The following is a 16,069-nucleotide window of genomic DNA, read 5'->3' as shown; positions in this document are numbered from 1 at the left end:
TCTTCCCTAGCAACATGACTAAGTTTCTGCTTTTCCTATGATTCCTTCTTGAGGTTCAACTCATTGAAGAGACCACTGTTTAGTCAGGCTGGTCTCCTGTTGTATTTTTCATTGCACTGGGATAGCTTGCTTTGGCACCCTTAAAGTACAGCAAGCTCTGCACTTGTGGCTGTTATCCAAGTCTTAGAGGGAGTTCAGGCTGAAAGGACAGGGTTTAAACTAACTACTTCCCAAGGTGCAGAGGGGGTAATAGCTTACCTGAGCCCCATTGGCTGGCATATAAACTTATGCAATACCTTTTATCTATTAGTGGGAAGGGGAAGACCCTCTTAGGAGATGCTCCTTTTTTCAGCTACCTTGGGGTGTTTCCTACTTTGCTGAACTCCATATGGATGATGGTGGTTCATTGAAAAGACACTGCAGAACAGATGACTTGTGAAGGTTTGAGGGAAAAACAAAATCTCAGATGCATGTTGAACAAAATAAATATTTATTTTAATATCCTTCACAAACTTCTGCAAATAACTGAACTAGACACACCTAAATATTCCAGGTATTGTGCACAATTGTTGCACTTAGAATGTACTAAACTAAGCAAAAATGCCCGAACAAATATAAACAAAACTTTTACTCCTCTGTTAGTGAGGTCTTCAACAAAAGTTCTTTAATACAGTAAATCTGAAACAAAAAATAGTGTTAAAATTAGGAGGCATCTTCTATCATAGACCACCTTAAATCACAAACATAGACCACTTATCACAGACCCCCTTAAATGGCACCAAACATAAAACAAGAAATGTATTCATCATAAGTTCATATAAATACACAGTATAACTCATAATGAACCTCCCTGGGATTCAGAGAAAAATCCCTTTAGAATCAGGCATTTTCTAGAATAGTGTTCGCTGCATCATAAGGAAAACATCAGTTCTTGCAATTGGGATTGCACTGCATAAGCACTGGTCTGAGATGGTTTAGGAATACCATTCCAGCATTTGTGGGGGTGATTGGACCATGTGGGCCACCCCTGGTATATATGGGAGGCAAAGTGGTTATAGTGAAGGAAGCACTTGGTTCTTACTAGTACAATATATACAAACATTAAGGATAATTTGTTGCAGATTACCAGTCAATTGCAATTTTGCCTACTTCAGCAATTACCAGCATAAGCAGTCCTTACAAATTCCTTCCCTATTTGCAGTGCTTGAATATAACTGTTTCTCCAGTCCTTGCTGGCACTCGCACTAGACCTGAAACACTGGTTTAAGCAGAGACCAGGATTGGTTTCTCAGACCATAAACTGCTGCTTTTAGAAAGAGTCAGAATAGAGAGCAGAGGTTGTAAGGGTAGGATCTGATCATACAGATGATATTAGAGTAGCAGTCAGAAATCTGTGGACGACTTTGGCAGCCTTCAGGGGTAAGGGGCTTCAGTAGTAGTTATTCCCCATATAGCACTGTGGGCTGAAGTGACTGGGTTTCCCCTGACCTGAACTGCATCACTTTGGCCTGCAGCCTATAAAAGGCTACCGGCTGCTGTATCAGACAGGTTGTAACGATTGTTTTCCTGCAATGCATACTCTCCTGTACATACTCAACTTAAAAAACAGTATTTAAAAAAATGTCACTACATTGGCATCCAAAAGGCTACAAAGAGATAAACAAACCTGGCCAGTTCTGATCTTCCCTGTGACTGAAGCAGGGTGAGGGGAATGGATAAGTAGGGTAGAAAAAGATTTTTGTATCTGGATGGGAGGGATGGCTGGGAGGTGTGGTTGGAATTGGCAGAAAGGTTTGCTTGTGTTGGGGTTTGGGCATGGAGCCAGTGGCTGGGGTTAAGGGGGGCAGTTGGTGTTTTCAGATTTTGGGATGTTATTGGAACAATCGTCTGTGGCTGTTTATTGTAAGCTGCTCTGAGTTTTTCAGTGAGGGTACAACATAACTCTAATAATAAATAAATAAATAAATAAATAAATAGTGTGCAAATCTTACGTTCTATAGTCCTGCTTTGCAACAACCATCATATATATAGTACTTACATGTCACTCATATAGTTCTGCAAGTCCCATTTCTATCAGCTCCAGGTGAACTAATTTTTGCTCATCGTTGTACAAGAAAATGGTGAACTCTGGTGATGAAGTCTGGAAATCAGAAATGCATGCAGCTTTAAGAAATACAGGAATGGTTTCAAATAGTAAAAACTGATTAAACACTATGATTATTCTTTTGCATTTCAGTAATACCTAATGTTCCAACCAGGTTGGGACTCCTTTCTGCTAGGTGCTGCGTATAACAGTGACAATCCCTGTCAGTCTAAAAAAGATGAGATCTAAAAGGCACAGGAGCCATCAGTGGGCTGAGGGTTAAGAAAAACAAGGTAACAGGAATAAGTGAAGCATTAAATTAACTGCATGAGTAGAAAGAAGAGCAATGATGCTGCACTTAAAAGGAATTTATTAGGTACTCCATTGATCTGAAGAAGAACATGAAATAGTGATAAATGAACTACAGTGAATTGAAAGGTTTGTATCTTTTGGGGGCTGGGGCACATGACTTATGAGGAGAGGCTGAGGGAACTGGGCTTATTTATTATGGAGAAGAGAAAACAGAGGGGATTTAATAGCAGCCATCGGCTACCTGAAGGGAGGTTCAAAAGAGGATGGAGCTAGATTGTTCTCAGTGGTGGCAGATGATAAGAACAAGGAGCAACAGTCTCAAGTTGCAGCAAGGGAAGTTTAGGTTAGATATTAAGAAGAATTTTCTCACTATGAGGGCAGTACAACTTGGGAACAGGTTACCCAGAGAGGTTGTGGAATCTCCATTCCTGAAGATTTAAGGCCCGGCTAGACAAACTTTGGCCAGGATGATCCAGTTGGGGACGATCCTGCTTTGAGCAGGGGGTTGGACTAGATAACCTCCTTGGGTTCCTTCCAACCCTAACTTTCTATGGTTCTATTTTACAAATTCTTTTTAAAAATATGCTTAATGTGCATGATGAAGCTTACAGTATTTTGAAAGGAAATATTTTAGGTAAGTGGACTGAGACTGGTGATTGGACAAGCATGAGTTTCACATTTGCAAATTAGGGTTAACAGTTTATATGTATTAAATAAATGTATAATTCTGATGTTAAAAGAAATAGTGTTGTTTATAGTATTGTTTCTGCAATAATTCACAGCAAGAGCTTTATAACTTGATGTTAAAAATACAGATGAGACGAGGCTGATTTATACAAATACCCATTACCCTAAAATTTCACAAATTGGGTTAATGATAAGAATTGGCAAAATGTCCTTAATGTTGATCAACAATGCATAGAAATTTTGGACACATACAGAAGTGGTTCCAGAGTGCAGAAGGTCAGCAGATGTGAAGGTGGCATGAAGCAGGTGGAGGGAGGGAAGAAAAAAACAGAAAATAAGAGGCCTGAGCAAATACTTAAGTGTCTAACTCAATGGACTGAAACTGAAGCATGAGCGAGCAAGCATAAAGCCCTCTAACATTTTATTGTGCACCTTCTCTAGCATCCCTTAGACTCCCTATGATGTGTGTGAATGATTTTCACTTTGCAAGTCTGAATGCCATGGTGGATGAAGAGGAGAAACCTTAGGAGGCAACAAAAGATGCCAAGGGAAAGCAGGGAAAGGATGTGGTAGCCCTTAGTGATTACAACCCTTGTGTTCATTTGTGGCACTCTTTACTACTGGCCCATACGGGAATGTGAAACAGAAGCAAGAATACTAGGAAATACTGTGGAAAGCACAACAATGAAGTCATTCAGACAAGAAGGCTTGGGCACTGGACTCTGTCATATGATTAAGTTGTGGACACACTCTTTTGCAAAATTATTTCAATACTGAATAGTGTACAGATCCATGTTAACAGAATAGAGGTCACAATAAAAATGTTTTCATAACATTCACACACTGCAGAAAATGTTAACAAGAAAAATCATTTGTGTCTGACAGGAACTAGAGGGCAGGAGACCCCACCCCCACCATCAAAACTCACCAATGTGGAAGCAAAGAGCTGTTTTCCTTGAACACAGTCTATCGTTGCCCACAATGCTTCCATGCTCCACTCTGGGCAATATGGAATTCTCTCTTTCTCTGTATTAAGCAAAGAAGGTTTAAATCCAGCCAACAGAGCTTTCACTGCTTGAGCAGGATATTGCATAAGAGCAGGAGGAATCTGACGTAATCTAGAGCAAAATGAAAACATTTGTATATGAAATGGAAGATGGTAGTTTTTCAAAATCTACGACTGAAAGGTGTTACTGAAGGATACAGAGAATGTGCTAATGGTTATGGAACTAGGTTAGAGCCTTGGAGATGCGAGTTCATAGTTACAGACTGTGATTTCCAATGGACGATTTATGTGATGCCGGACGTGTCACTTAGGCCTAGAGTCTCCAAAGTACTTCAGCACTGCAGTATCTAATCATACTTGGCTTCCTCTACAGTGTATAGAGTCCAGCATCTACAGAAGAGATCTTGAGAAACCACTTAACTTGGAACCAAGGACCAAAAAAACAAAACCCCCCAAAACCCAACATGGGATAAGAGTGTGGTACAGGCTCCTAACCTGCTGTGCCTGGATAAGGAGTGGCACTTATCTGTAGCTAGGAGAGGCATCTCTTCACTCAGGATCCACAATCATGAATCCTGCATTAGTCTGACTGTCTTCTTCCCAGAAAGGAAGGAGGGTGTTGAGGGAGATCCTAACCACCTAATGATTAGGTCTGTCACCTGGGATGTGGTTCAAATCTCTTGTGCCAGTTTGATTCCCCATCTCAGATGACCATCTTAAGCACTAGGGGCACCTATACACATACTGGATGTCTGCTCTAATGTATGCTAATTAGCACGTGTCAGAGCAGATTTGACTGAGTCTGCTGGACTGTGTTAATTAATGTACTCCCTTCCCCTCCTCGGGCCCCACACAGGCTGGTATGCCCCAGGCCCCGCACACCCCTAGGGATGGTTCTGTTCTTACCCACCCTACCCCATTCACAAGCTGCCCTTTGTGCAGGTTGCATCTGGTTTCAGCTTGGGCCTTGCTGGCAAAGGTGGAACATTTAACTGGGGAGGAAGGGGGGAGGCAGGGAAGTCACACTTGGTACTTTTCAGCTTCTGAAGTGTCATCTTGAACTAGGGCTAGCGTGGTAATGTCAGCTAAGGCTGCCTTACATATGCTAATGGATGGAAGCTAATCTGTGTCTAGGACTTAGTTACAGCTAATCATTGTTTTGTAAATGTCAATGGCAGCTGCACAATGGATTCAGAGGTGTAAAGATATGGTTTAAACCCCAAATACCCTGTGGATCCCGGCCGGCCGTAGCCCCTCAGCATCTCAATTTCCCATGCATAAAATGGGGATAAAAGCACAATCCTCTCTCTATGGGAGTTCTAAGAATACAGAATGTGAGGTATTCAGATACCTCAATAATGCAGACTATGTGTGTTCCCAAGACAGATGGACATACAGATAGGAAATGCTTAATGTTAATATTAAATCCAACTTAGACAAGATGCTTGTGTTTGAACAGAAGTTAAAAATATAAATGCTCTGCATTTACCTGCTTGTTGGTAGTATTTTAGTTGCTCCATAGTCAATAAATTGAATCAGAATAGTAACAGGGTCAAAATCTTTAATAGAAAGAAGTTTTGCTCTATACCATAAGCCATCACTATACTCTGCCAGGCAAGGCATTTCTGTAAGGAGAAAAATTAAACATAAGATTTAGAAGATCCTTTAACTGAACTCTAAACTGAGTTGTATTATGTCATCAAGATACGAAAGGCTTTGTTTTCTCTTTCTTACACTGCCACTCTTTGTAACTTCCTTAGTACATGACATGTATATAGTATATGTTTAACTTCTGGGCAGCCAGGAATAGCACATGCATCCTCCTCCCCCATTACGTGGACACCTCACCACACAAACAGCACGGTTCCTGCCCCCCACTCACTGGGAAGCATCAGGCTGGCTAACCAGTTGTCCTTCCATCATGCTGCCCTGCCCCAGAGACTCTTGCTGCCGCAGCAGTAGGAACAATGCAGGGAGTGCTGGTCGAGTGGGAGCCCAAGGAAGGTAACCAGTTAGACAGCCCTTGCATATGGGATTCATCTAAGAACTGGGAGAAACAGTCCCATTAGAGGGGAGAGTACTTATAAAGGATGATCTAGAACAGGGATATCAAACTTATTTGCACTGGAGGGCTGATCTGGACAGTGGGCCTTCATGGTGGCTGGACAATCTACCTCTGGATTCAGCTGAGTATACTAAACAATAATTCGGGGGGGGGGAGGAGGGGTGGCATTTATCTTTTGGTTGCTGCCTGCACTGGCATAGCAGCTCTAGCAGCTGTGCCAAGAAGTCCTGTGGGCTGGATGCAAGAGCAAGTTGTCCAGCCAGAGAACTGTTGAGGGCCAGATCCTGCCCACTAGTCATACATTTGATGCCTGATCCATCTCAAGAAACAGCTTTCTGCAGGGAGAAAGACCTAATCTCAATCTGTTCTGTTTTTCTTTAATAAAAGGCTGACAACAGGTGACAAAAAATGATTCAAGTACACATGAAGAACCCCCACCTCAAGGGTAAATTATCTGGATTAAAGAGCATGAGTAGAGAAAAGCTGCAGGCTCCTTGGCCACATGCTGCACAGGCTGTGTGCTGTGCTTCACCAACACTATGTGGAGACCCTGAGTTCCCCACTGAGGCCTCCAGCCACAGATTCCCTGGGTGAACCGCCCTACCCCTCCCCGTCCACACAGAGAAGGGGGCATGAAGCAGAAGCCAGAGGAGGGAGGGGAAGCCCAGAGACTCCAGCCAGCAGCAGGAGCAAGCCCAGTGGGGGCTGAGGGCTGCAGGTTAACCCCTCAGGACAGCCTGTTCTACTGGAACAGAGTAGGATATTTCTCATCCATTAAGTCCATGGGAAAGTGGTAGAATAAAAGTGAGCTTGTTTGGGAAATCCCATTCCCAAAGGAGAAATTTCTATTTTATGCTTTCTGTAAAATACATAATTAGATACAGAATATACAAGCTTTTCATAATTACCTGTTCTAAAATCTGTTAGAAAAGGAAGAGAATCCACATCTTTGTTACACCTCCTCAGGACTTGATCCAGGTTCTCAGTTTCAGAGTTCCAGTCAACTCTACCATCTTCTGTGTCATTTTGTTCTTCAATACTCTCTACTGAATCAAGGCAAATGTACACCTAAGGCAGAGGACAGAGTTTTCTAAGAGACAAACTACAATTCTGCAGACTGATCACATCAAACTTACTCCAAATTTAATGTGATGTTAAAAGGATTACTTCCATCTTGAAAGAAGTTCATCATTAAGATTCATTGGTTTAAATTCTAAATTGAATTCAGGTGAAACCTGAGGAAACATACTTGGTAACCAAAGGTTTGTCTATATCCCTCCTGACTATGCAGCTGATCCAGTCAGAGAGATCACCCAGTAAAATCCTTGCCTCTTGCATTTTTCTTTGGACCATCCTGGCTGTAACCAGGGATCCTGGTTTTCTCTGTTTTAAAATAATCCCCAATTTTCAGTTAAAAAAAGGTAACCCCATGTTTTTCCATAACTTTTAAATGAGACACTACGTGTGTGTGTGTGGTTTCATTTTAATCACTCAACGATGTGGATTTGGAATTACTTTTTTTAACCAAAAATCAGAGATTTTTAAAAATCAGAGAATATCAGGATCCCTGGCTATAACATTACCCCAACACTACCATTTAATTTAATAGGCATTTAATACATAGATACTGGCAAAGTGCTAGCCTGCAGAACTAGAAGCAAGGAGACATTGTACTTTGCCTGTGTAGAAGCAGAAAGTTTTCTTATATTTTCACTGGGAAGCTAGCATGCAGCTATTACAGGGGCGGGCAATTATTTCGGGCAGAGGGCTGCTTACTGAGTTTTGGCCATCAAGGGCCATATGACAGGCAGCCAGGGGCAAATAAATATTGCTTTACTAAATTTTTTAGGGGCCCGATAGATGGCCTGGAGGGCTGCATATGGCCCATGGGCCACATTTTGCCCGCCCCTGAGCTAATATCACTCCCAGAGGTAAATTTTACTTTGCCCTATGTAACAAACGGGCATCCTAGGGCCGATCTCAAAATAGGCCTGCCCACTGGTTTCCAGGCTACCCACCTGCCTGTCTCTCCTAACATGCCTTGATGTTCCTGATTGTCAGATGTTAATCAGGTGGGAGGCTGCCCTTTACCTGCCCTGATGACAAGGGCCTCCGACCTCTTTTTGACATGTCCCATGCCTTGCAGATGTTTCCTGGGCTCAGACCAGGCCCCAAGCCTGCTCAGCCTACCACTCGGCCTCCAGCTTGCGCAGCCTGACACCTGGCTTTAGTTTAGCGGGGTCTCACCTGGCCTTCCTGCTTCAGTGGGGCCTCACTTGGCTTTCTGCTTTCACAGGGCCTCACCTGGCTTCCAACTCAACATGGCCTGATAACCAGCACTAGTCTGGTGGCACATACCTGGCCTCCACAGATCCCTTTGACCCCATCTCTTGCCCTACAACCTCCATGTCTAAGGCTCCAATTCCCGTCCTGGGGCTCCAAGCCCCATCCCCGGGCTACAAGTCAGCCCTGTCCCTCCATCTCTCTCTTGGGCCCCAGGCCCACTCACTCACTCCAAGTCCCTACTCCTGGATTGAGGCTCCAAGCCTCATCCCTCTCTCGTGCCTAACACCCAGCTCCCTATGTTCAGGTCCCTGTTGTGATTAACCCACCAGGGATGTAGGGAATGGGGTTTTTAGGAACCCCTACTCGCCTTTCACCAGGGAGGTAACTGGCCTAGCACTTCTGGGGAGCTACCCCACCACAGGTAGTGCCACCAGTCAACCTGTCCCCAGCAGGGTGCAGTTTCAGGTCATGCCCAGAACCATGGAGCCTTCTTCCCCACAGCCCCAGCCCTTACCTCTGAGGGTCCAGGCATCAGCTCAGCTGGATGTTGCCTCCTCAGCTGGTAGCAGCAAACCACTGCCCTGCAGTTCAGGTACCCAGCCCTTATATACAACAGCTGGCTTTGTTCCCCAATCAGGCATCAGTGCCAGATTGGGATTACAGTCAGCTGTAGGCTGCCTGGCTGCTGCCTATGCCCTGTTACACCCTAAAGAACCAAGCTTTGTTCATTTTAGTACGGTATTTTAACCTATGCTAATTGCCTCCACTGCTCAAAATTTTACTCCCCACGCATAAGGCATGTGTTTTAGCAGAACTTTTGATCAGAGCCAGAAAACATATGCTTGAGATCATTTTCCTCAAATAGTTATGGTTAAGGGGCTGGGGCAAATGACTTCTGAGGAGAGGCTGAGGGAACTGGGCTTGTTTAGTCTAGAGGAGAGAAGACGGAGGGGGGATACGATAGCAGCCTTTAACTACCTGAAGGGGGGTTCAAAAGAGGATGGAGCTAGACTGTTTTCAGTGGTGGCAAATGACAGAACAAGGAGCACCAGTCTCAAGTTGCAGCAAGGACATTTAGGTTAGATATTAGGAAAAACTCTTTCACTGGGAAGGTAGTAAGTAAAATACTGGAACAGGTTACCAGAGAAGTGATGGGTCTCTATTCTTGGGCGTTTTTAAGATCCAGCTACATGAAGCCTTGGCTGGTATGATCTAGTTGGGGACAGTCCTGCTTTGAGCAGGGGGCTGGACTAGATGACCTCCTAGGGTCCCTTCCAACCCTAATTTTCTGATTCTATGAAATAGTTTAGTGGGGGTTAGAGCACAAGACATGGGATAACATGGGAAATTTTTACACATGCTCCAGAGGTGGGGAATGCCTTAATTAGAGCAGTTCTGAGACCCGCTTTAATTAAACCACCCGTAGCATCTTGTGTATCAGTGTCCCCATGCGTCAAAATGGCAGTAGGGGCACTGTAACTAAAGTGTGTTCAATTAGTCAAGTCTGCTCTGACACACGGTAATTACATGCATTTTAGCCTTCTCAGCCCCGCTTCCCCTCCCCCTCCAGAGGCCTGAACCCACATCTCCTATGTTTCTAATGTTGTACCATAACTCCCAAGCTATAAGGATGACATAGTTGTGAGCTCCTTGGATTATTTCCCTCCCTGCTTTGTTTTTTTGAAGCTGGCCTGTTGGTCAGCCAAGATGGAAAGAGTCATGGGGGCAGAAGAGCAAACAAGAGAAAGCCTGATTTTACTCCATGGAGAGAATGCTGGGTTCTGGCTGACCCCTGCTTCCAGTATTTCTGCATTGTTCTGCTTACAGATCAACCTCCCCCTTCCCAAAAAAGAACCATAGCAATCATACTTGATTTGTATGTGGGACTGATCTAGAATCCCAGTAATACGGTAGTACTGTACAAAGCAAATGTTCTTGCGCTGCAAACCCAAGGGCCACACTGGTTGTCCCTTAAGGATGGCATGCTTGGTCATTTGATCCATCACGGTGATGGTGGGCTCAGAACACATGGAAAGGGCTGCAGAAGCAGTGTGACAGATGGACACCACCCTATATCATTGCAAAGTATCTCCTTGATCTACTTCACTGGCATGGGAATCATGCATTAATCCTTCATCATGAAGCTAGAAGCTCAAAAGCGGTAAGAGCTCTGCATGAAGTTGAGGCTTCACAGAATCACAGAAAATTAGTTGGAAGGGACCTCAGGAGGTCATCTAGTCCAACCCCTTGCTCAAAGCAGCCCTGTCCCCCCCAACTAGATCATCCCAGCCAAAGCTTTGTCTTGCTGGGTCTTAAAAAACCTCCAAGGATGAAGATTCTACCACCTCTCTGGGTAACCTGTTCCAGTGTTTTACTACCCTCCTAGTGAAAAAATGTTCTAAATCTAACCTACACTTCCCTTGCTGCAATTTGAGACCACTGCTCCTTGTTCTATCAAGACCTTTAGCTCTACTGTAATGACCTGTAAGATTTGGGTTCCCAGATCAGTGGAGGTCAGCACTGCAGCCAGAGGCAGGAAACAACTCACATGGTAAGCTGGACAGAAACTATGACAAATTATGTCAGAGCCCTGCTTTCAAATTTCCAATGTTTTGGATTCAAATGAGCATTTTCCAATAATAATAGAAAAAACAGTGAGAAAATATCCATACAAATACCTATTTCCTCCTCCTCTATCATCCCTAGATAGGTACTGCCTATCTAGGCAGCATGCTCTCCCGTGCTGTCCACATTGATGACAAAGTCAATGAGAGATTAGTGAAAGCTAGTGTGGCCTTCGGCAGACTCCGTAAGTCAGTCTGGGACCAAAGAGGCATCAGAATGTTGACAAAACTGAAGGTATACAAAGCCGTCATCCTTCCAACCCTCCTTTATGCCTGTGAAACCTGAACCATTTACCAGCGTCATGCCAAGAAACTAAACCACTTCCACCTGTGCTGCTTGAGAAAGATACTAAAGATCAAGTGGCAGGACAAGATTCTGGACACCCAAGTGCTCAGAAGATCAGCTCTCCCCAGTATTCACTCCCTGCTGAAACTGGCATAGCTAAGATGGGCCGGCCATCTCTCAAGTATGCCTGAAATGTGCCTGCCAAAGGAAGTATTTTCTGGCGAACTGTCAAATGGAGTACACTTTCACAGCGCATGAAAGAAGTGGTACAAGGACACCCTAAAGGTGTCCCTAAAGAGTTTCGGCATCGACCCAGAGTCGTGGGAGCAAATCACTCACGACTGTCCGTCCTGGAGGTCCCAAATTCAGAACGGAGCACTGGCTTTTGAACAGCAATGCATGGCAGAAGCAATGAAGAAATGCATGGCCAGGAAACTGAAAAACTCCTGTATCCAGTCCTCATCACACTCCTGCCTCTGCTGCAGCAGATTATTCAAAGCAAAGACTGGATTTATAAGACACCTACGTATTCATGTCACCTAGCCCCCACCCTCCTTTGTTCTCCTTCCTTTCCTTTTTTTTTCTTCTTTTCCTTCTTTCCCCTTTTCTCTTTTCTCCTTCCCTCCCCTCTCCCCGCTGGATATGGTTGTCTTCACCGGCGAAGGATGAACAACACATGCCATCCCTTAAAGAATGGTATCTGTATTTTTGAATGCCAAAAAACAGAGTCATATGGATCCCAGGTTTTGGCTTTACACTTCAATGTAATTTGACTTTAGAGTTACGTGTCAAATCCAGCCTTTTAATAAAGGCCTATTGTATTTAAATTTGTGAACAGCTTAAAAGATATTTTATTTTGTATGAACTGACATGAAATTTTAGGCTGAGGACAACATGGCGAGTCTTGGGCAAAACTCTGCCATTGCACCAAATGAGTGAAAGCGTGACTTTTTAAAAGAGGTTGCAGGATTCAAACATTTTCATAAAAACTCTTTGTGCAAGCAGACCTGCATTTTTTTTTCTTAAAGATCAGGAATGACATTCAAATTTGCATTACCTCCACACTGGCACCTGCAGTTACATCAGTTATTCATAGAAATTTAAATGGTCAATTGTAAGCTGAAATACCTCTGTACTGACACTGATTTTTCTATGACAGTATCCACAAGGTTGTATAGTCACAGACATACTCTAGCAATGATTATAACCATTACAACATTACCTCATTAGGTGAAACAAGGTGCTTAACTTTAACAGGAAAGCATTCTCCCGGAAGAGGTAGTGATGACAAAGTATACGGTGGCAAAACTGGAGTCTCTACTTCAAGTAACAGCTCCTAGAACAAGGCAGGGTTTAGTTACAGCTTTATGTTTTCATTAACTAAATTGGAAGTCTTCAATGCTGTGACTTCTGATTAAAGGAAGGGTTTAACTGGCAAATTCAAATATGGTTAAAGAAATCCTTGACAATGAAACAAAAAGAATTCCTGTGGTTCTGTTTTCCTCATGAGATATTTTTAACTAGATAAGGACTTGGGAACAAAACTAGTTACTTCCCAAAAAATTTGAAAAAAGTGATATAAACACTTAAAGAACATAACCAGATCATTCTAAATAGTTGAAAATATTAACCCTCCCACCCACTAAAAAAAACAAGTACTTAATATGAAACTAAAAAGAGAGAGTGATCCATCTGCAAGGACTGCAGAAGGCTTTAAAGTAATTTAAAGCCTCATAGCATTCCTGTGCGATTAAAAAAAAGTTATGTAAGATGGAGTATAATTATATTTAACTGTGCACAGCAAACGTTTAGGACTGTAAGTGAATATCGTCTTATCAGACCCCAGCAGATTTTCAGATCTAATCCGTGATCCCGACAATCACATCTCCTGCTGTACTACACATGCATGGCAGAAGGTGTAATCATGGGATCAGATCCCAAACACACACTATTGCCAGTGCAAGAGAAACCCAGGATCATGATCCTGATCTTCCCCTGCACTGGTAAGTAGCAAACGAGGTGCCAGGTGCGCCTCGCTTGGGGTGCCAGTCAGGTGATGGGTGCTCCCAGGCTTGGAGGCGCAAGGGCTCTATGCTGGTAGTGGCCATCAGTTGATTGGCCTGGCCCTAAATTCAATTTAAGACGCAATGGATACCAGTCACAAAGTGATTACACATATTTTGTGTACCATATTTTATGGTGTACATGTCTACTCAGTGTATAAATCAACCCCATATTTTTTATCAAAAAGTTAGGATTTTCGCAGACCCAGTGTATAAATCAACCCTGCCTTGCCAGAACCATCTCCAGGGGAGGCGTCAGGCACTTCAACTTGGCTGTCATTTCATCCTGGTGCCTTATAAATGTGGGTCAGTGGTGGCCGTTATAGCCGGAGACCATGAGCTGCACCCCGGTGGACAGTAGCGGAGCTCAGTATGTGGGCTGCGAGTGACACCTGTCTGGCAAGCACCACTCACTGCTGCTACTCTGAGCCCTGGTGCGGCTGGCAGCGGGTGGCGGCTCCACCCTGCTGGCCAAGATCTATCTACAGGGCAGCCACTGGGCTGCGGGGAAGTGTCCCTGGGCCAGATTTGATGGGCGTGGGGTTTGGGCACCCAGGCCAGCTCCAGGGTATTGGGCAGGGGGACACAGGAGCCTGGCCTGGCCTCAGTTAGTACTGGGGAAGTGCATAGACACCAGCACGCCACCTCCCCATGGGCTGGGTGTGGAAGAGCGCTGGCGTGGGGTCCGGCTGAAGACAAACAAACTTTGAAACGCAAGGCGTTTAAGTTGAGGTGGAAATTTAAGGGTAAATATGTTGGTTTCAAACTTCAAATTATTGACTGTGAAATATGGTAATTACTTTGTGGTTTATTCTTTGTTTTATCATGCCACTAATTGTGTGAACGTATGGCCAGGTTACTACCATATTTACTTGAATATAAGATGAGCTCCCCCCCAATGAACATGGGAGAAAAAGCCCTTGTCTCTCAGTCACATACAAGGAAACCACGTTAAATACATTGTATATCTTTGAACTGCTGCTAAAAGCAGCATGTGTTTAGTAATGGAAACCAACTATAAAATTAATGAAATGCAGCCAACACTAAGCATGACTATAAAGTACATGGCTCATATGGGGCAAACATGCTGATGGGAACCTGCCACAAGGCTAGGTTAGTGCAATCCATCTGAATATGATATTTGTTAGTGCCCACTGAGTGCAGTTCCCCATAGTGATTACTTTTTAAAGTCATGGTAAGCCACTACACTGTATACATTTTTACTTTCTCTTCACTTCCACAAGTGAGCTGTACCTTTCTTTCCCATTTCCAATGATTCCTGTTTCTTAACCAGCCTTAAATGTCTAGCAAACATCACCAAACAAGGCCCCAAACAGTTCACCCAGACTCTCTCTGGCATCCCCTCTCTCAGCCTGTCACAGATTAGTGTGGCCCCCACCTCTATGATGTGAAACCAGACCAGACTGCCTCATCTGAACACAGATTCTGGAAGAAACTAGTATTTATGACAAGAAGACCTGGTTCCAGTCATGAATGGGGGCTAATTAGCACATGGATCCTTTGTGGGGGACATCTGAAGTACACACACATACTGAGCAATGCTGCACTGTGGGGTCACTGTGGCTTGAAATGCTGTTGACTCTGCTCTGCTGAGATCCAGCCCAATGAATTATGTGGTAAATAATATGCCTTTTGGCTTTGGACCAGTATCTGCTCAGTAGACTATTTTACTGTACATTAAAGCATCATGTAAAAAAATGCACAATTATGCTAATGCACAGTAAAATAGACTACTGTGCACTTAAAAAACGTGCTCATTCATTGCTGCACATTAAGGCAGCCTAATGCTCATTTTAGTACCTCATATTGGAGGTACTAAATTTAACGTGCATTAGAAAAAGTGCCTTAATGCACGTGTAGATGTGCCCATAGTTTCATAGTTGGTAGGGTTGGAAGGGACCTGAGCAGATCATCAAGTCCGACCCCCTGCCATGGGCAGGAAAGGATGCTAGGATCAAACAACCCTCTTGTTACCCAGGTGGTGCTCGGGGGAACAGGAACTCTCCCATTGCCTGCTGGTCCCCCTTGGCAAGATTATAGGTGGCCACCAGTTCCCCTCTCAGCCTTCTTTTGTGGAGGCTGAACAGGTTCAGGTCCCGTAGCCTCTCCTCATAGGGCCTACCCTGCTGCCCCCTGATCATGCGAGTGGCTCTCCTCTGGACCCTCTTGATGCTATCCACATCCCTCCTGAAGCGTGGCGCCCAGAACTGGACACAGTACTCCAAATGTGGCCTGACCAATGTCTCACATAGAGGGGGAGGATCACCTACCTGGACCTGCTCGTGATACATCTATGGATGCATGACAAGGTGCAGTTAGCCTTTCTGACTGCATCCCCACATTGGCGGCCCATGTTCACGTTGGAATCAATAGTGACTCCAAAATCCTCTTCTGCCTCTGCACTGACAAGAAGGGAGTTCCTCAGCCTGTAGGTATGCTGCTGGTTTCTCCTCCCTAGGTGCAATACCTTGCATTTGTCTGTATTAAAACCCATCCTACTCTCATCTGCCCACCTCTGTGACCTGTCCAGATCTAGTTGTAGCCTGTCCCTCTCTTCATAGATTCATAGATTTTAGGGTCGGAAGGGACCTCAATAGATCATCGAGTCCGACCCCCTGCATAGGCAGGAAAGAGAG

General features: G+C 44.2%; 1 protein-coding gene across 1 annotated transcript in view; it reads right to left on the bottom strand.

Moving 5' to 3' along the window:
- Positions 1–481: 481 nt before the first annotated feature.
- RNF17 (ring finger protein 17) overlaps positions 482–16,069 on the bottom strand; it is a 118,958-nt gene continuing 103,370 nt past the window's right edge. The window contains exons 34-39 of the mRNA XM_025192461.1: positions 12,572–12,685; positions 7,062–7,221; positions 5,578–5,713; positions 4,011–4,200; positions 2,039–2,140; positions 482–678 (exon numbers count right to left, since the gene is read on the bottom strand). Of these exons, the coding sequence (XP_025048246.1) occupies positions 2,042–2,140; positions 4,011–4,200; positions 5,578–5,713; positions 7,062–7,221; positions 12,572–12,685 (699 nt within the window). The 3' untranslated portion in view covers positions 482–678; positions 2,039–2,041. The remainder of the gene's footprint in view (positions 679–2,038; positions 2,141–4,010; positions 4,201–5,577; positions 5,714–7,061; positions 7,222–12,571; positions 12,686–16,069) is intronic.

This window comes from Alligator sinensis, unplaced genomic scaffold (genome assembly GCF_000455745.1).
Source record: "Alligator sinensis unplaced genomic scaffold, ASM45574v1 scaffold1266_1, whole genome shotgun sequence".
Lineage (NCBI taxonomy): Eukaryota > Metazoa > Chordata > Crocodylia > Alligatoridae > Alligator > Alligator sinensis.
The sequence above is the reverse complement of the archived record's forward strand: the minus strand, read 5'-3'. Positions and strand labels throughout refer to the sequence as shown.